Here is a 21,557-nt window from a genome sequence, read left to right on the forward strand (position 1 = left end):
ATCTTACTTGGATTGGCCAGGAGTTTCTTAGCGTTTTACCACATCAGCAGGAGGCAGGCACGGGCCGTATGGGTGTGTGATCTTTGTCAATCGTCTTTTCCCATAATCGGTGAATTGGAACAAATCGACTTGCCTCACCCGTGCATCTGCTTCACTTTCTCCACCGAAATCAATGATTCCTCCCTCGTGGCTGATGAAGATACCGTGATGGTAATACACAATGTCATTCATCTCTCCTTCAACTGCCAGCTGATCACCAGGGCCCAGTTTTTCGAAAGCTGGTTAACTTTAACACAGTGTTAACTTCTGTGTTAAAGTTAACCATGTGACTAACAGTTTTTCGGGCTCAGGTCTTAAAGTCCTAAACAAAAAAAGCAATATTATTAAAACATCCGCCTGTGACGTCATTCTATTGTTTAAGCTCTCCATTAATTAGGAATGTAGAGTTTTGAACGACTACATAGTAATGTTCTCTTGAGTTCAATTTAAAAAAAAAATTCTATTTACAAATTCACCTTAATACATCTCTGTCACTATGGAGCTTTTGAGTTTTAAGAAAATTGATGAGTAATTTTTAGATTGAAATCTACAGTCGTAGATGGGATTCAACGTAAGACCCTAACCCTGAATGACAACCGTTGAAATAGAATTGAATAATATATACTTTACATGACAAAACTGTGTGATAGTATTACGTATGTGATATTTAGTTGTAATTTCATAATCTATAAAAAAAAATCTCGGAGTTATTTATAGTTCATTTTAAACTGGTGGTGAATTACCAAACCAGAATAAGCATTGATGCACTGTGCAAAAATGTGAGATGAACCATAATTATTAAGTTTTTGTCTGAAAAAAAAAATGTTTGATTATCTATCGAATTTCCCGTGTTATTTGATATTGTTTTCACTACGAGCTGTGTAATCGAAATCCTCAAGGTCAGCTTTTGTGCAACAACTCCAAAGATTGATTCACTCACATCTATCTACAATGCTAAATATATTATATTTCTTAATGATACCTGTAATATATCACGTTTTCTGATGACATTCTAATATCATGGAATTGTTGATCAGACAAAATCTCAACCTGAAATATGAAAAAAAAAATTACGAATGGATTCGGAAGAATTTAAGAAAGTGTCACACAAATCATTGGCTTTTAAAATTGAATCAAGGAACGTATATAACATACTTTATTCCAGCATTACGTCATTGTATATCTTGTTCAGATTATGAAAACTAGGGCGCAGTACCATTTCAAATCAAAATAAGAGAAAATTCTGTCAATTCCAATGCAAATCAATGTAATTTTTAAAAGTTGTGAAAAGATATTGTAACAAAACAGCATCGGGATGTGATAATATGAAAATATCGTACACCTCTTAGTTTTATTTTATTTTTGTTTAGGTATATCTTGTGTTGTTCAATATTCACAATGCCTCAATTATCTCTCTTCAAAAAAGGTAATATCAAAATAATAAATCAATTTTTTCCTGTAGAAAAAAACTAAGAGCAAAGCAATATAATAAATTTCACTGGGTGGTTTTCTTCAAGTTTCTCTTCGTCATATCAAAAATATGAATGCCTTTAAAATATTTACAAATGTTGATTAGTAACTGACTCATCTAAGTAATATTTTACTAACTGGAATATATTTTAATTTTTGATTTTGAACAAAGGATGAAGAGGAATCAAACACCTGATCCCACCTCTGGTGTGTCCAGGGGTCCGTGTTTGCACAACTATCTATTTTGTATTGCTTGTAGGAGTTATGAGATTGGTCACTGTTCGTTATCTTCACCTTGCATATTATGACATAGTATTTATTGATATTTTCTATTTTGATACTGATCCCTTGTAACATGGACGTTCATATTGAATATTCATATACAAAAAGTACTTCCTTTTGGTCCCGTATATTTTATTATGCCTTCAGTTTGATTAAAATCCTATCTAACAAATGTTGATTTTGAAGACAGGAAATAAATCAAAATGAATGAACTTACAGTTTCAGACACAGCTTGTCCTATGGGTAGGGTATCTCGTGTACTGTCAATACACCAGTTATCAAGGGTATGTACATTTGGGTAGTAATTTTAGTACGCTCAAGGCCTGTCGTATTTTTGGATTAAAATGCGAAACGAAATAGAAGCGAAATCTGCCGAAACGAAACGAAACCCACCGAAACGAAATAGATTGTAGAACCGAACTGTGTAATCATGGTAATGAAAAAATGGTATCTCAGGTACCTGTGAAAGTTATCACATATAAATGTAATTCTTTTCCCTGTTGATGTGATATTTCGGGTTGATTGATACATTTTAAGCGGTCCATCGATTAGCATCATACATTGTTTGAAGAACCTGGTGTCTGAGAAAGTTGAAAGCAGGAAGACGTTTAACCTCTTATTTTATCTCTAACTGTTGATGTGCTAGCACTTTCAATAATGGAAAATATTATGCAATTCGGCAAGATATATAATACATGTATTATTCAAAATTATTATTGATATGCAGTTAGTCTATAGATAACTCTATATATTTGGGGTGTTGCTAAAACGGGGAATTAAAATCGAATGGAAAACGGAAAATATTCAATGTAATGATATCAGGGGAGGTCAGCATTTTGTAAAAAGTAAGCATCCCTTGTCGACCGGTAACACCCGCCGTGAGCTCTGTATCCTGATCAGATAAACGGAGTTATCCATGTGTGTGTTTTCTAAATTTTTGACATCATAGACATTTGCTTCTTCAACAAAAACGGAAAACGGAAATATTCATATCTAGTGATCAGTCATTCAAAAATTTACTTTGTTAAACACCACTCTGATTCCACGCACAAGTACTCTGAAGTTGAAATAAAAGATATGCTAGAGTTCCTCATTGACAATATCTTCGTGGTCTTTGGTGATCAGGTCTTCCAACAGTCGGTTAGAATTCCCATGGGTACGAATTGTGCTCCTTTGTTAGCTGACCTGTTTTTATATTCATATCAAGCAGAATTTATTCAAAAACTTCTACGTGAGAAGAAAAAATCTCTCGCTGTGACCTTTAATTCGACTTTTGGATATATCGAAGACGTTTTGTCTATTAACAATGATAGCTTTCATTCATATGTCGATTTGATATATCCCTGTGAGCTCGAAATAAAGGACACTACAGAGTCGTCCACTTCTGCTTCATACTTAGATGTTTTATTGAAAGTAGACATTAACGGCAAACTAACAACTCAACTGTATGACAAACGGGATGATTTCAGCTTCTCCATCGTCAACTTCCCACATTTATATAGCAATATTCCATTATCACCTGCATATGGTGTTTATATATCTTAACTGATTCGATATGAAAGAGCTTGTTCTGGGTATAGTCAGTTTTTAAATCGAGGTAAACTACTGACAAACAAGTTGATGGTACAGGGATTTCAACAGTCTCGATTGAAGTCAGCATTTCGCAAATTCTATGGACGTTATAACGATCTTGTTCGTCAATACAACCTCGCATTGGGTCAAATGCTGTCTGACGTGTTTCATACCGATTGTTAAGCCGTTCTTGGCACACTGATTTTGACTGCAGATAACTCCGTTTACCTGATCAGGATATGGGGCTCACGGCGGGTGTGACCGGTCAACAAGGGATGCTTACTCCTCCTAGGCACATGATCCCACCTCTGGTGTGTCCAGGGTTCCGTGTTTGCCCAACTATCTATTTTGTATTGCTTGTAGGAGTTATGAGATTGATCACTGCTCGTTATCTTCACCTTGCATTCAATGTTGGTTCTGAAGTTCGTATGTTGTTTGCAATGGATGCCATTTAAGGCACCCTTTTTTATGCCATTCTGGCCCATTATGCCAATTTTGTAGAAGAGATTCAGGTTGTTTTATTAAGCAGGTATTTTATGTCTTCAAAGATTGATTGAATTGTTGCATATCGTCTGACATAATGATTCCTAATAGGAAAAACAAGCAAACAATTGGTTCAATTCGTCAAGAGATTTAATTGAAATCAATATTTGTGTTCAATCAGAAGATACAGACTCACATGTCTAGAAAATAAGCACACACTAGAATACTTGTTATTTGTCATAAACTTCTCGAGACATATCATGAAAAGCCGGAAATGCCCGAGGATCTCGAGTTGCCTGAAGATCCCGACCCGACATGCCTGAAGATCCTGAAGACCCCGACATGCTAGAACTACCCCCAACGCTTGAAACAGCGGCATATTCGAATATTTGAAGAGGATTCATGATACATTCCTTCAGTTTTTGAAGAACTTGAAGTGAGTGAGCTATGCCTGTTTTGCATTTCATTGCGAAGTGTTCACAGTTGTTTTTAAAGGCATCGTATGGTCCCCATTTCCTTGGATTGGCCAGGAGTTTCTTGGCGTTTTCTACCACTTCAGCAGGAGGCAGGCATTTGCCGTCTGGGTACGTTATTTTTACCAATCGTTTTCTCCCATAACCGGTGAATTCGAGCAAATCCACTTGCCTCACCCTTGCATCTGCTTTGTTTTCTCCACCGAAATCAATGATTCCGTCCTCGTGGCTGATGAAGATACCGTGATGGTAATAATCAATTCCATTCATCTTTCCTTCAACTGCCAGCTGATCACCAGGTCGTAAAGTTCTAAACATAAAACGGAAATATTGGTAAAACATCTATTAAAACCCGCCTGTGACATCATTCTTTTGTTTAACCACTCCATTATTTATAAGAAATGGAGAGTTTCGGAAAACCACTGATAACTAAATGTTCTCTTGAGGTCAATTTTATAAATTTTTGTATATACAAATTCCCCCTAATACAACTCTGTCACTTCTGAGATTTTATAAGTTTTAACAAAATGTATTGATAAATTTTAAACTGAAATCCTCAGGCGTAGATGGCACTCAAACCTAAGACTTTTCGCAAAGAATTCAGATATTCTAGACACTGGGCCACTGAGGCCGAATGACAACTGTTGACAAAAAGGAACAAAAGATGCTTTATATGAGAAAACTCTATGCTAGTATTACGTATATCATATTTAATTGTATTTTATAATCTATTTATCTGAGTTATATATAGTTAAGTTTAAACATTCATTTATATCGCCAGAACAACATTGAATAGATAAAAAAGAGATATTGGTGCACTGTGCAAAAGTGTGTGATGAACCATTATCATGACGATCTTGTCTGAGAAACTAGTTTGCCAATCTATCGAATTTCCCGTGTTCTTTGATATTGTTTTCACTACGGCCTGTGTAATCCGAATCCTCCGGGTCAAATTTTGTGTAACAGCTCCAAAATAATCATTCATCCACTTCTTAACTCCAATACTAAATTAATGATATTTCTAAATCTGGATAGTGTATACATAATACCTGTATGCTGTCACGTTTTCCGATGAAATTTTAACGTTATGGAAATGTTCAGCCATCTCACCCTAAAATGTGACAAAAAATGCGAATTAGTTCGGAAGAATTTTAAAAAGTGTCACGATTCATATCTTTTTTGTCGGATTATAAAAACTAGCGTGAATTGAAAACGTTATTACAAATCAAAAGGAGAGAACACTCAGTCAATGTCATTGCAAAATGAATGTAATTTTAATCAAAGCACTGAAAAGTGCTAAGCTGACTTTATGAATTCTGTCTGTAATGTTCATAAGCAAGAACAACAGGAAAAGTTCATGTACTGTTCTTTATTTTCGTACAACTAAATAATGCATTTCCTGTAAGGAAATAATAAATATGGATGGGAAACAATGTCCTGAAAATTTTCACCAACTTTATCTGACGTTGTGAAACACAATGGTCACTATGATAATTTTGGTCACACTCGGAACCAAAATTCTGTCCTTGGATTATAAAATTTACAATTTTGGCAAAGGACGCCTGCTTCTTTTAAATATCTATGTAATCAGAATTTAGTATCAATAGCATTAAAGATGATATTAGTAAAATGTTTTACACATAAGCACTTTATACCCAGTTTGGTCCCATCCTGGAGCAAGTCCCTCTATCCCGCAAGATCATGAAAGATGAAGTGAAATGGCTACATGAAATGACCTCCAACATACATGTATTTATAGAAATGAATTTTCTTGTTTCATGTTAAAGTTTACATGATTCAACTCATTAACATTTCCACTTTTATGATTTAGATGTTACACGGCGCATAATTCGCCACAAACGGTATACAACTCTGAGTTTAAGCTTGGGGTTTCCTCATTAGCTGAAATTCCTATAGGAATTTGGCATTCTCGACATATATGGACGATATTAGTTAAAGGGACTGATTCACGATCCCCCCAATTTTGTTTTTCATTCTAAATGATCAAAACCGACTGTCCAATATGTTTAGAAGCTTTCACACAAAACAATAAGAGTATATATCATGACAGAAGCTCATTATAGAGAGTTTATTATTTGTTTTGAAAACAAAGATTGAGGTGTGTTTTTGTTTAAAAGGTTTTCAAAATAAATGGATATTGATACAAGTTTGTTATATATCACATCTGAAGTATACTTTCAGTAAAATGTGCCATTTAATAGTTGAAATTTGAGATTGTACAAAATGAGGATGCTTAAAATTACAAAATTAACATTTCACTTGTTTGTTCGTTTTACATGTAAATAAAAAGACTCGAGTCTTTGTTTACATAACACAAATTAAAGCTAAAATATTACTCTTATCCCTGCATTCAGAAGGTCCCAATTTTGGTTGTCAACATTAAATGAGTTACATTTTAAATTTTTAACATAAAAAAAAAGAAAAATATTTTTTCCGAAAAACGTGAACCAGTCCCTTTAAATCATTAAGGCTATGGTTGTATATTATTAAAAAGTTTTAATTTTTGTGTGCGGATAAATGTAACTTATATCGTCGATATTTTAAAATTAAAGAATAGCAAAATTTTACTAGAAGCCTCTCCATTATGGAAACCTGTTTGAACTTGATGACCTACCCGGAGTAGCTTGCTCTATACGAAAACAATACCACGTGATTTAGATGTATTGTCCGCTGTTTTAGGAACATAAAGGAGAAGGGGTGTCTTTATCTTTTGTGAGCACTTGTGACATATATTTAGTACATCACAAGGTTTGAACGAAACATATGTTGACAGTTAACAGTTCTACATATAATTTCCGTATTTAGTTGAAAACAACTATTTGAATAACAAAAAGATTTGTACTGATTTCTAATTTCAGGTTTTTTTTTCAGCGACGGTAACTAAAATTGTATGACCGAATGTGTTTTTGATAACGTGTTTAGGTACATGTATTATCAGTATCATCACCTTTTATCACAATGAATAAATTGCATTGAAAAGATATCGATTACATAATGCAACATATCTGTATTCAGTAAAAATCATACACAGCTTCCAAAATTATCAAGATTCTAATACAATTAAATAATGTTACGTGATTTGTAAACGGGGAAAGCACGAGATATATTCATATTCATAAAGTGAATATTGTCCTTTGTGTTAAGACCCGCCCACTTTCACATTATTCATGAAGGAGTATCATGACGAAAAATTGCTTGTTATTGGGTTTGAAAATCAATTGATATCTCGACATTCCTCGTGACAAAAAACAAAGGGAACTCTTAAAACTATTCAGAAATCATCGTCTGTGGCGTCTATGTATAAACTATAAACCTTTGTACAGTAGAATTGCTTTTTTTTTTACCATGACCGATTCTTTCCTCCTTTACAACTTTTCCCTGCTCTATCTAACATACAATGATTTTTTTCTTACAAATATGATGTTGTAAAGAAGAATATTTTTGGTAATTGGTCAAGTTTTTGTCGTGCTTGAAATTTGAAAACAAAATTGTAATGGTAGTTTTCGGTTGAACGGACGCTGATCAATTACAATAGAAATAAATGGAAACTTTCAAGAATATCAGCATTCACAACAACTAATATCTAATAAATAACTACTACTGTATTCTAGTTTAATAGTGTATGAAACAATTTTAGAATGTACAACTAAAATGAAACAAGTCAATGGTTTGATACAGACATATATGTCAAACAAGAAAGAAAGGAACAAACAAACAACTGGACCAAAACGAAAAATACACATAACAACATATACTATCTAACAAGTGCCACAGATATTCATGTCAAAACACACCAACATAATAATGAAGGTCTATGAAACACTTTACATTCATTTCATCACCTTACTAGAAATCATTTAAATGCATACATTTACATGCATATGTATAACTTGTACTACATAGTCCACTGCATAATTATCTGTATATAGCAATCAAAACATGAAAGTGGAATTATTTTTTGCAATCAATAATGGAATTGATTTCAATTCAAAATGGAGTTGGAGAATCCAAGTAAGCCAGATAAATACATGTACAATTGAAAGAAAAATTTAGGATGGTATCAAGAAAGATGTTCATTATACATGTGCAACATTGATAACTTTAAAACTGAATGTTGCTTTATCAACAAGAGTTGAAAGAATTAATTTTTAACATGAGAGTTAGTGCAAGAGGATATACCAAATCTAATATGATAAATTAGACTAACATATATGTGCATGGATTTACATTTAGGCATTGTAGTGATTGTTGATACGTAAATCTAAAAAAAAAATTAAAAAACACACCAAAAACCCAAGAGTCTGTACACAAATATATTAAACACTGTACTCATCAGCATGTGTGTATTACCCTCCTTGTGTAAAAGCTCATATTTATATTGCATATGAAACTCACTTGTTTGTCTTGGGTCTGAATGAGACACAATACACAGTGCAATTGTTTGAATTTTAAAAGTGGGGATATTTACATGTATATGAAAATGCAAAAAACTTTAGCAAAAAAGCATAACATTCACTGCTTGTGTAAGATATCTAATATAAAAAAAAACGTAACTGCAGTTACTCGCAATAAATATAACTTATTATATACTTTCAATTTCATATCTTCTCTTTTCTTTAAAAGTTTGCGGGCATAGATGTTTTGCACACTCGGTGCCGCCATATTTAATTACCTAATATTATATATGCGTGTCAAAGGTCATAGGGGAAAAAACGACGTAATCATGGACGCAGCCTTTTGACAAATCAACGATGTATGCTTTTCCCCCAAAAGTTTTTAATGATTTATCTCTTATATTATGATAGAATTTGTTTACATAATAGATAAAGAGGACCAAAGGTTTACTTTAGCATATCTTTTATGGAAAAGTTCCTTTCTAGAATGTCTAAGAGAAACTATTTATTGGCACTAAAGTTGCTTTTCATACCCATGTTTGAAGATTCCATTTCATAATAAACAATCATTTTTACACTAAAAATCTTAATTCTGAATTGCACAAAAATGTGAAATTTCGATAATACCCCTCTACCGACTACTGGACCCATTGTATTGTGGTGTTTTTAGGGGCAGGGGGGTATTCATTGTTAATGGTAATTTTACAAAGAAAATAGATTATAATGCATTACAACAAATCACGGCAGTATTATCCAGGCACATCATAGCGTCCCTTATCAAGGGGAAGGGTGGTGCAAAATATAAATATTGACAACTACTACGATCTATACAGATAATATTTTTAAAAAGGAAATTTTACAAAAAGGGAGGGGGGGGGAGATTATACGCACGACCACAAATTTTGAAAATCACTTATAGTCTATATAGTTAGTGAAAGTCAGGAATAATTCAGGGCTTTTCCAACCCCCTTCTCTTCTTACACTCGTCAAATATACCTCCATCTCTTTACATTCGTTTAATACAAACCCTCCTTTCTTAGAATCGTCAAATCCCCCCCTCCTTTTCCTTACACTTGTCTTACACACCTCTTTCTCCTTACACTCGCAAAGAGAAGTCAGTTGTTTAAATCAGACTGCTGAAAATGGATAGACTAACAGTTGGGTATTGGGTGGTGAACCTAAATTGCCTGGTTTATAATTAGTATCCTTATTATTTGCAATAAAGTTTCTAGCTTTAATATATATAGGCCTACATATGTTATACCTAAAAGTGAACTTTGAACTGGTCATTTGTCAAAGTTAGAGATAAATTAAATAATTGTGTAGACATCTCGGTTGTTGTTTTTTTTTAAATTGTCAGAAGCTTATAAGATTTAAATTCATACAAATGAAATATATCTCTCATTCTGTCTCATGGGCAAGTAGAAGAAATTTATAATTGGGAAAAGAATATCGTGCGGATAGAAGCTCTAATATAAGCGCGACCGTCGTGCGAATATTGAAAATGATTGGCACGAGAGCTAATGACTGTAATTTGATAGAAAACATTGCAAGTGAAAGTAGCGAGCAGACATTAACAACCTATACTTCACCAGCTCAAATTAAACAAATGTGAATGAAACATTCTAATCTGCAACTCTTAGTGGTAACTTCAAAGTGTATCTTTTACGAATGTTATATTTTTATCATCTTACATGCTTAAACAAAGTATGTCTCGCCGTAAAATGTTGGCGAGCAGCCGTCGTCGTTCGCTGTTTCACATTGACAAAGGACCCGGGTGTAAGATTTTTTTTCCCTATGACCTTTTGACCTAGCATGACGTTAGAGTGTGCAAACCATCTATATATCACGATATATGCCCGGAAACATTCCGGCCCGCAAACATTACCTCACAATCAATACACAAGCAAATTACTACGTCAATAATTTTCAAATTTTTCGTGTTTTTCATCTTTTACTCAGTTAAACCATTAAAGAAATTGTTAAAAATAAATTATTGTTAGTTTCTAAATGAAATTGAAAGTATATAATAAAAAGGTTATAGACTTTGTATGGGAAAATATGACGACCTCGTTTTTTGTTGCGGACGGACCTCGCAAGCACGGTCAGTCTACGCTCCAAAAAACTTGGTCGTCATAATTTCCCATACAAAGTCTATAACCTATAAATATTTACAACGTGTCCATGTATAAGTTCAATGATAATTCCAAGCTAGGCACTTAAAAGTTTATACATACAAATGTAGTATTTATTATTTTCTATTTTAATACTGATTCCTCGTAATATGGGTATTCATTTTAAATAATCACTCAATATACTTCCTTTTGATTTTAACAATTGTTCATTTTAAAGACAGGAAAATGAAAGAACTTACAGTTTCAGACACAGCTTGTCCTATGAGTAGGATATCTCGTGTACTGTCAACACACCATTGATCACGGGTGTGTACATTGATTAGTAAATTGAGTACGTTCAAACACTGTCGTATTTTTAGATTCAATGGCTTTTTGTTTGTTAATTATATTCCTTGTTTATGGAACACACTCGGATTTCTTTGAGATGATTTGGCAATTTTACAAAGGTGACTTATAAACCGTGATTTAAAAAGGTTTAATCAACTGTAAAGTATTTGATATTGTTTATGAAGCACCATTTTAGAACATCTCAGGAGTTTCGGTTTCGGTTCATGCTAAATGTATATAATGGGTATGAGTAGTATAACGCGGCTCAATGGCCGGTTCAACTGAGTGCAGTTTTGAGTGCAGGTTTTATAGGGGGTTCAACGGAGTGCAGTTTTGAGTGCAGGTATTCACATGAGTGTAGGGGTCAGCGGGGGTCAAGTTGGCCAGGTGGCGAGGTGAAGCTGGTCAGGTGGGAAATCTGAGGAGATATCGTCTGAACGTTTTGTTTTCCTTTTGGTTTTCTGCGAGTCGGTACCGGTGTGTGTATACAAGTCCACCTGGCCAGCTGCCCACGTGGCCAACTTGACCCCCGCTGACCCCTACACTCATGTGAATACCTGAACTCAAAACTGCACTCCGTTGAACCCCCTATAAAACCTGCACTCAAAACTGCACTCATTTGACTCATACCCATATACATTTAGCATGAACCGAAACCGAAACTCCTGAGATGTTCTAAAATGGTGCTTCATAAACAATATCAAATACTTTACAGTTGATTAAACCTTTTTAAATCACGGTTTATAAGTCACCTTTGTAAAATTGCCAAATCATCTCAAAGAAATAATAGGAAGGTTGTATCTTGGGACATCCGAGATTTTTCAGATTTATAAAATACTTAGTCTTTCCAGTACACATTGTGTAACTGCTCTGCTAGTCGCAGGCACGTATCATCGTTTTTAAAGGAGGGACAGTCAGCAGAAGAAATGTTTGTTGTTGTTTACTCAATCTGACTAAAGTGCAGGCTATATATATATATATATATATATATATATATATATATATATGTGTGTGTGTGTGTGTGTGTGTGTGTGTGTGTGTGTGTGTGTGTGTGTGTGATTTCTTTCGTTTGAGGAACGAATTAGAACGAATTATATATCGCTGTCAGATAAGTCGGACCAAAACAAAGTCGGACTATAATAAAGTCGGACCAAAACAAAGTCGGACCATAACAAACTCGTTACAACACAAGTTATTAAAGTAACAGTATAGAGTAATACACTCCATGAAAATTGTGAATACCATTTCCATTGCTCTTTTGAACTTTCGACAAAATGTAAAGAGCACGAGATTAAACAGATATATGTGTAACAGGGTTTCTGTCGAATTAAACAACAAAGTCCTGTATGGGTTCTTAGATGTCGATCACCTCCATTTTATTGCCAGAATCTAAGGTTTAGATATATATGTATGTGTATGACACTCATTCTATGGGAATAAGTGATGTGGCAATAATCCCTCATTTAACAAAAATGTCCATGGAGATTGACTTGTTAAAGAAATGATCAGTCAACAGTCAAATATCTGTCATATATTTTCACCAACTTCTCTATATACCAATTAGACAAAGAATGACTGAACACCACCAAGAACTTTTGGAGGGAAAAAGAACTGACCAATAAAACACCAGCTAACAACACTAAAACCAATAGGAACTTCGAACACTTTCAAACCTATTTACAAAAGTTTGATTATAATGACCTAAGGCAAAATTCAATAAATCAGAACAGGTACTGCCTGTTCTACTTGGATGAGCATAAAACACATCTCAATGTAGTGGTTATTCAGATAATGTTTCATTTGAAATCTATATACAAATTTGTGTAGATTTATTAATTTAAATCAATTAATAAACACTATTACACACTTCCCCTCCTTTTAAAATGACTTCCACGTCATTTAAAGGAAGACTTACCCTCTGTCATGTAGTGTTGAAATACTGAAAAAAATGCATGATAATTTATTAAAAATAAAAACTCAGAATTTTTCGGTAAACATTTTTAAAAGAACTTTCGACATTTCTTTGTCCATCATTCTCAACTGAGAAGCCATTTCTTTAAAACACACTGCCTTATCCTTCCATTCGGGTTGCTGAGACATTTGTAGACTACAGGCATAATGTTCCATTCTTTGCGGCTTCTTTCTGATTCTTGTTGACCTTCTAGGCAAATCGGTCTCATTATCATCATCTTGGTTATCATCATCATCATCATCATGTTCATCAGGAACCTCAGCTACAGGTTCATGTAAATCATCCATATGAGAACTGCTGGAATCAAGATCATCAGGTAGTTCCTGAGTACTTTGATTGGGAGCGTCCTCACCTGATCCGTCCTCCAGGTACTCAACACCACTCTGATCGTCACCAGTAATAGTGTGAGTACTATCTGCAACATCCTCAGACAGTGCATCACTAAATAGTACAGGGCATTCCACTGTAACATACATGCTGTCTGCATCATCATCAGATCCTTCCAACTGATCCTGGATGGCAGATCTCTTTTCTCTATCTTGAGACTTTTCACTTCTCTTGGTTCTAAATCTAGGTGCTGGAACAGGTGAAGATAACTTGGAACCAATGGGCAATAATAAATTCCTATGTAGAATTCTGATTCTGCCTTGGCCATCTTCTCGTCTCACCTTATAAACCGGAATCGAAACATTTGGCTGACTAATGATGATGTAGGGATTTTCCTCCCATTTATCCTGAATTTTGTGTTTCCCATCAAAACTGACAACCTTAACTAAAACTCGATCTCCTTCATTTAAGATTACTCCTCTTATCTTGGTGTCATAATGCAACTTCTGTTTCGTTTGAGAATTCTTAATTGCTGTTTCAGCTTGATGATATGCATTTCTGAGATTTTCCTGTAGGGTTTCAATGTATGAAGAAGTCAATTTAAATTGGCAATTTCGCTCGATTCCAAAAATGAGATATACAGGAAGATTTGGTTCTCGCCCAAACATCAAATAATATGGAGAGAATCCTGTCGAATCATGTACAGTACAGTTGTACGCATGTACTAATGGAGAGACATGTTTTTTCCAATTATGTTTCTGTTCTGGATCCAAAGTGCCTAACATAGAAAGAATGGTTCTGTTAAAGCGTTCTGTTATTCCGTTGCCCATGGGATGATATGGTGTAGTTCTGGATTTGGATATCCCAGTAATTTGGCATAATTCTTTAATCAAATTACTACAGAAGTTCGCTCCTTGATCTGAATGAAGTTTCTGCGGCAGACCATAATGGACGATGAAGTTGTTAAAAATTGCCTCAGCAGTAGTCTTTGCTGTTTGATTCTTCGTTGGTACTGCTACTGCATATTTGGTAAAATGGTCTGTCAGGACTAATATGTTCTGTATGTTTCCTTTGGACGGTTCTAACGTTATGTAATCCATACAAACTAACTCTAAAGGTTGAGTAGTTGTGATGTTTACTAATGATGCTTTCTCGTTGTTAGGTGTCTTGAACTTGATGCATCTCTCACACTCGTCAACCCACTTCAATACATCTGTGTGCATCCTTGGCCAGTAAAATCTACTTCGGACTAAAGCTATAGTTTTGTCTCTGCCTGGATGACCCATATCGTTGTGCAAATAGTGCAGGATCACAGGACTAAATGTATGTGGCACAACATATTGTTGATGACAGGTACCATATGCATTCTGTGTCTCTCTAATAAGTATGTCATCTTTCATCTTCAGCTTCTTAAAGTTTTGATGAAGAACTGCCTCAACCTCGCAACTTGCAGAGTTCCTTGGAGGTTTCTTTCCAGCTTTGACATAACCTATTATAGCCGAAATGGTAGCATCCTCAGCCTGAATTTGCTGAATGTCAATGTGCCGAATGTCCTTAATATTTGAAGGCAGATGTAACTGCTGACACACAGCAGGCAAAACTGGTAGTGTCTTGATATATGGTGGCTTATCATCAGCATTGACTATCGCTCTGACAGCTTCAGTATCCATGGTCTCGGTCTTCGCTGGTAATCTAGACAATATATCTGCATCGGTGTTCAATTTACCTGGCTTGTATGTAATACTGAAGTTGTATGAAGACAGTGCGGCAATCCATCTGTGGCCAGTTGCATCTAATTTTGCTGTAGTTAAAACATATGTGAGGGGGTTGTTGTCTGTAAACACTGAAAATGTCTGTCCTGTAAGGTAATCTGAAAACTTTTCCGTAATTGCCTATTTTAAAGCTAAAAATTCCAGTTTATGAGTAGGATAATTTCTTTCAGATTTACTAAGTCCCCTGCTGGCATATGCAATAACGCGTTTAATCCCATCCTGTTCTTGATACAATATCGCTCCGAGTCCACTTTGACATGCATCAGTGTGTAACTCAAATGGACTGCTGAAATCAGGATAGGCAAGCACTGGCGATGAGGTTAATTTCTCTTTCAATATAGTGAATGCTTTGTCTTGAGATGGTCCCCAATGCCATGTCAATGGAAGCAGTTTCTTTTTTCCTCTGGGTTTCTTTCCAGTTGCCATGATATCTATCAATGGTCGTGCAATCTTTGAAAAATCCTGGATAAATTTCCTGTAGTATCCTGCGAAGCCTAAAAACTGTCGTACATCTTCAGGAGTTTTAGGAGTAGGCCAGTTTAAGACTTTGTCTACCTTGTCTGGGTCCGCCTGTACCCCATCTTCAGAAACAATGTGACCTATATACTTTACCTTTTTCATGAAGAAAGAACACTTCTTAGGGGAGAGCTTCAGACTAAATGTCCTAAACCTAACAAAAACTTGCTTAAGGCGGTCAAGATGTTCGTCAAATGTCCTAGAGAAAACAATTACATCATCTAAATAAATAAAACACACTTTTAAATGAAGATCTCCTAAACATTGTTCTTGTAGTCTTTGATACGTAGCCGGGGCATTCGCAAGTCCAAATGGCATTTTATTGAATTCAAAGAATCCCAATGGCCCAACTGTAAAAGCTGTTCGCTGCTTATGCTCTTCTAAAATTTCGATTTGATGGTACCCAGATTTCATATCTAATACAGAAAAGTAACAATTCCCAGCAATTGAATCTAATATTTCATCTATTCTTGGCAGTGCGTAGTTATCCCTCACAGTCCGTAAATTCAGCTGTCTATAATCCACACACATGCGTAAGGACCCATCATGTTTCCTGACTAATACCACATTAGAGGAAAATGGTGAATGAGATGGTCTGATGATTCCTCTGGCTAGCAACTCTTGTATGTGGTTTCTTACTTCTTCTACCATCGCTGGTGGTATGCGTCTGTATTTCTGCTTAAAAGGTGTTGTATCTGACAGTTCTATATGATGGTACACCTTGTCAGTAGTTCCAATATCTGTAGAATTTGTGGAAAATATATCCTGGTATTCAGATACAAGTCCTCTACATCGCTCTTTCTCCGTCTCTGTTAATGTGTCGGATATATGAACTTTCTCTAAAATTTGTTCAAATTCTGAAGTTGACAAAGGAATAGATGTATCTGCAATTGTAATAGGCTGCATCTCGCATATAACTGCTCTTGGTGAAACTGATACTGTTCGCGTCGTGACATTGCTTATTTCCACTGGTATTATGTTAGAATCCTCAAAGTCATAATAATGTAAACTTGGGGTGATATCTAAGTCAAGTGGAATGCTAGACTTTGGAGTTGAATGCAGCATAGCTAAAACTTTCTGATAAGGAATCTTCCTGTCTGAGCAAGCTTTAATAACAACTTTCCCATTAGGTGGAATTAAAATCCTGCAAGACTCAGCGGACTTCAATATAGCAAGTCGATTCCCATTTCTTTCCAGCTGCCTTTCACGTAATGTCAGACATCTAAATGCCAAGTGCCATGAAGCATGTAAATCTGCATCCTGCAAAAACCTTGACCCATACTCTGATCTTGTAATGTCAATCAGTCTGTGTAAAATATTTGTTCCAATCAAAACAGGAACTTTTGAGTTGTAATTACTGTTTGGAACAACTAAAAAGATGCTATCTTGTAGAATTTCTACTGATGACAGTCCATATGTGGTTAAATTCACCATGATATATCCTAAATATGGCATCAATTGACCATCAGCACATTCAATGTCAATTTGTTCATCTATTGAATCAAGCGCCGTTTTATCCTTTAAATATGCTATATAAAAGGATTCTGATATTGTAGAGACTGTGGCTTCTGTATCGAGTAATGATAGGCACGGACACCATTAACAGCCACTTGAACCTCATTTGATGTTCCAACTAATTCCTCTGATAAGTTGGTGGGACTGTTCTTCCTTCTGCCAGACCCTTGTCCCCAGGATTTGGCAATCTGAAGTTTAAATCCTTTTTGTGGTCAACTCTGACTCTACAACCAATAGCTATGTGGCCTTCTTGACCGCATCTATAACATATGATTTGGTCAGATCTATGACTCGATTGCTGGTCATCAGGGCATGCTGCAGTAGATCTAGCTTCAGGCATTGGGTAAGAATATCCTTTGTTTGAATGTTTCCTTTCTTTCCCTTTTGAAAAGATTGTTTACCCTTATTACCATATGGTTTCTGTGCAGGAGGCATGTAATATGGCTGCTGCATTGCCTTTAGTTGATTAATCTGAGCCTGCAAATCCTTTAACTTGTCATCATCAGATGAGTCTGTCTTTGAAGAGATTGCTGCTTTTACTGTGCTTTGTTTGCCCTTTGATGACTTGATCTGGACTGTGCGTTCAGACTCTATTTTCCTGATTTCTACTCTTAGTCTATCAAAATCGCTAATTGCGTGATACAGATGTCCGCAAGCGTCTTTCAATTCTTGTCGCAAACCTTTGTAAAACATTGTGCGCAACATCTCGTTCACAGAATAATTCTGAACCTTGCCTAACCTCAAAGCAGTACAAAGAATTTCTTCTAAACGACAGCTCCAAGCTGAACAAGTTTCATCCTCTCTTTGCTTAGCACAATAAAATTCAGCTAATATATCCTCCTTTTCCAAAACATTCCCATATATGCTGTCTAATTTGAATAAAATTTCTTCAACAGAAGCACCAACACCTAGTCGAATAATAACTTTGGCTGCTTTCCCCTTCACAGACCTTCTAATTGCCTGAAGTAGAGCTTCTTCTGACTGAGACTCCTTCATTAGACAAGTCACCTCATACTTCCACAAGTCATATGAAGAGTCTGATTTCCCATCACCTGAGAAAGTGGAAATCCGTAAAGGAGCTTTATAATAGCCAGATGCTAGCGGCGATGCTGCTGCCATTGGTTCTTTAAACGTCGTCATAGATTCTTTCACAGAATGCTTTTCCTCATCATGATTAACTGCCCAATGCATGAATTTCTGTGGATTGATTTTCATTTTCTCCAATGTTTTCCAAAATTGATTCATATCCTCTGTTGACATTTTACTGTCAGTGACTGGCAGTTTGACATCTGGTTTAGTTTCTGTTGTAGTATTAGTTGTATCCTCCGTGTCTATACTTGGATTTGACATTGTAATGCAGTGCAATTGAAATAAGAAACAAATATGTACAAAAAATAATGGAAATTGCATGTATAGGAGGGTAGTTCACTTTGAACTATTGAAAACAGACTTGTAACAGCAATAATATCAAATACGTATAAGTTATCTACAGTGGGGCGTTCATAGTTGAACGACGAATACGGGTTTTGAAACGCAGATACAAATACTTATAATTCAATGTATACTGCTGAAATGGAAATGGTTGATCAGAAAAATAACACATCAGCTGACACACAGTTCGAAGTGTAAATAACTGATATTGTACCGAGTTTCTCCTACAAAGGAACTACAAGTGTGTTGAACTATAGACCCTTTACCTGAGGCTTAACTTTTATGTAAAATAAACAACAAACACTAGAGTTATTAAGCAATATTTAGCTCAAAATTGATTTTTCGTATACAAACTTACGTTTTCCGGTGTAACTATTAAAGCGAATATCGAGCTCGACTGGAATTGCGCAGTATAAAATAAACCGATCTCGATGGAATTATGAATCCGAAACGCGAAGCGCGAAATTCTTAAATAGCTGTTGAGAAAAATAATAAATTTACTAACTGACAATTACTATATGAACAATTTGTCACTCAAATCAACTCCCAATAAATCTAACTTGCTATATAGATAACTGAACAACTGCTACTACATTCCAACCCAGACAAATAAAGTACTGTGAATCAAACGAAACTACGGCTCTGAACAACTTCAACCACACCAATATAATCTGTCAAATTGTCAAGGTGTCTTGGTCAAAAGATATAGATATTACACTATGATATTACGGTTTAGTAAATGATAAGGATATATAGGTAATAATTAGTGTGCAAATACGTGATACCTCACTTACCCATCTTTCTCTCGATTGTGGCACTCGGAATTCAGAAGAAAAAATTATATACTTATTTCTTTTTAAACTAAAAAAAATGTACCTATAGTTGCTTAAATTTTCTACGATATTACCTTTAAAAAAATACAAAAGATATATTCTTGTCAAACTTGACCTTGACAATCTTATATAAGTTTGCTTATTTGATCGATCAATTAAATGGTTCTATACTGCAGTAAAAATACGAAGTCTATATAAGAGCTAAACTAGCTTGCACACACTTTGTAATAATAAACTAGTATAAACAGAAGATACAATGAAAAATGTAACAATTGAAACACTCACCGATCAGCTGATTCAGATGTCACGTGACGTAAACCAAAATTGCACAAACACAAAGAATGAAAACACACATCACACAGCACATATAACACACAATGCTTACAACATGCGTCACAAATATAATATCCAAAATGAATATTGACGAAGTAAGACTAGGACGATGTTCCAAAACAATGCACAGTTGTGTCCATTCACGCGTGACAGTTATGTAGGTCGTCTACTGAACGTAGCACACAGCACCAAAGCCAAGGACCGGTCTTACTATTCGAACACTCGTCACCTCCGCAGACTGTTGTTTTTCCAGAAAAGTCCTCTAGGGATTTTACAGGTGGAGGGGTCCCAACGTGGGCGCCATTTTGTAACAGGGTTTCTGTCGAATTAAACAACAAAGTCCTGTATGGGTTCTTAGATGTCGATCACCTCCATTTTATTGCCAGAATCTAAGCTTTAGATATATATGTATGTGTATGACACTCATTCTATGGGAATAAGTGATGTGGCAATAATCCCTCATTTAACAAAAATGTCCATGGAGATTGACTTGTTAAAGAAATGATCAGTCAACAGTCAAATATCTGTCATATATTTTCACCAACTTCTCTATATACCAATTAGACAAAGAATGACTGAACACCACCAAGAACTTTTGGAGGGAAAAAGAACTGACCAATAAAACACCAGCTAACAACACTAAAACCAATAGGAACTTCGAACACTTTCAAACCTATTTACAAAAGTTTGATTATAATGACCTAAGGCAAAATTCAATAAATCAGAACAGGTACTGCCTGTTCTACTTGGATGAGCATAAAACACATCTCAATGTAGTGGCTATTCAGATAATGTTTCATTTGAAATCTATATACAAATTTGTGTAGATTTATTAATTTAAATCAATTAATAAACACTATTACATATGTTTTCTCTTTCATTGCAAAACTTTCTATGTAAAACTTATACGGTACCAATTTTGATGCACCAGATGCACATTTCGACAAATAATGTCTCTTCAGTGATGCTCAACCGAAATGTTTGAAATCCGAAATAGCATAAAATAAATAATATATAAAATATGTAACTGAAATCATACATAATCTTTAAACCAATATACAATTAAAATTTACACCCAGCCCGTCGGGCCTACATGTATGCCATTTAAAAATAATTAATTTGGTAATAAAGGTACATGAAAAACTATTCAGTTTCAAGAAAAAATAGCTCATGTGTTTTGTATATTAACATTTAAAATAATGAATTCTTGAGACTCTGAGAACTATAAACGTTATTCCCTTTGCTTTAATTGAGTAATTTATATTCAATTGTTACCATCAAATTTCAATTTTTAATTTTTTTTTTCTGTATAAGCATTTCTCTGTCAAAATTATACACATTGAGTAAAGTGAATTAATAGATAAAATAGTTGCTACTATTGCATTTATTTATTGTATATGTATTGACGTCGTGCACTGTTGAATTGGTGTCTTGAAAAACGTATTAAATAGCATTATGGTAGCATTTACGCTGAACGGATTGTGTCGCGTGCTGAAATTGGTTGGTGCATAGAGGAAAATGTGATTTGTAATATAGATATATAAGAAATGAATTTCAATTCTGAAAATACATGAGGGTATGAGCTGTAACGTTTCAGGCCAGCATATTTTTCATGAACACTAATGCAGTTCATACCCTCATGTATTTTCAAAAATGATTTTT

General features: G+C 35.0%; 2 protein-coding genes across 2 annotated transcripts in view; both read right to left on the bottom strand.

Moving 5' to 3' along the window:
* LOC125656182 (uncharacterized) overlaps positions 1-21,557 on the bottom strand; it is a 374,718-nt gene that overhangs the window by 51,936 nt on the left and 301,225 nt on the right. The window lies entirely within an intron of this gene.
* On the bottom strand, positions 3,984-11,206 carry LOC130047787 (uncharacterized). The gene is made up of 3 exons (XM_056143254.1): positions 11,109-11,206; positions 5,369-5,430; positions 3,984-4,629 (listed from the first exon to the last, which is right to left on the bottom strand). The coding sequence occupies exons 2-3, from the start codon at positions 5,422-5,424 to the stop codon at positions 4,077-4,079; spliced, it is 609 nt and encodes a 202-aa protein (XP_055999229.1). The 5' UTR covers positions 5,425-5,430; positions 11,109-11,206; the 3' UTR covers positions 3,984-4,076.

This window comes from Ostrea edulis, chromosome 7 (genome assembly GCF_947568905.1).
Source record: "Ostrea edulis chromosome 7, xbOstEdul1.1, whole genome shotgun sequence".
NCBI classification, from domain to species: Eukaryota; Metazoa; Mollusca; class Bivalvia; order Ostreida; family Ostreidae; genus Ostrea; species Ostrea edulis.

Coding starts and splice junctions, on each gene's coding strand:
- LOC130047787 (XM_056143254.1), bottom strand. CDS start 5,424: ATGGCTGAACATTTCCATAACGTTAAAATTTCATCGGAAAACGTGACA. Junction 4,630..5,368: donor GAAAACGTGACAGCATACAG/GTATTATGTATA, acceptor TTTTATGTTTAG/AACTTTACGACCTGGTGATC.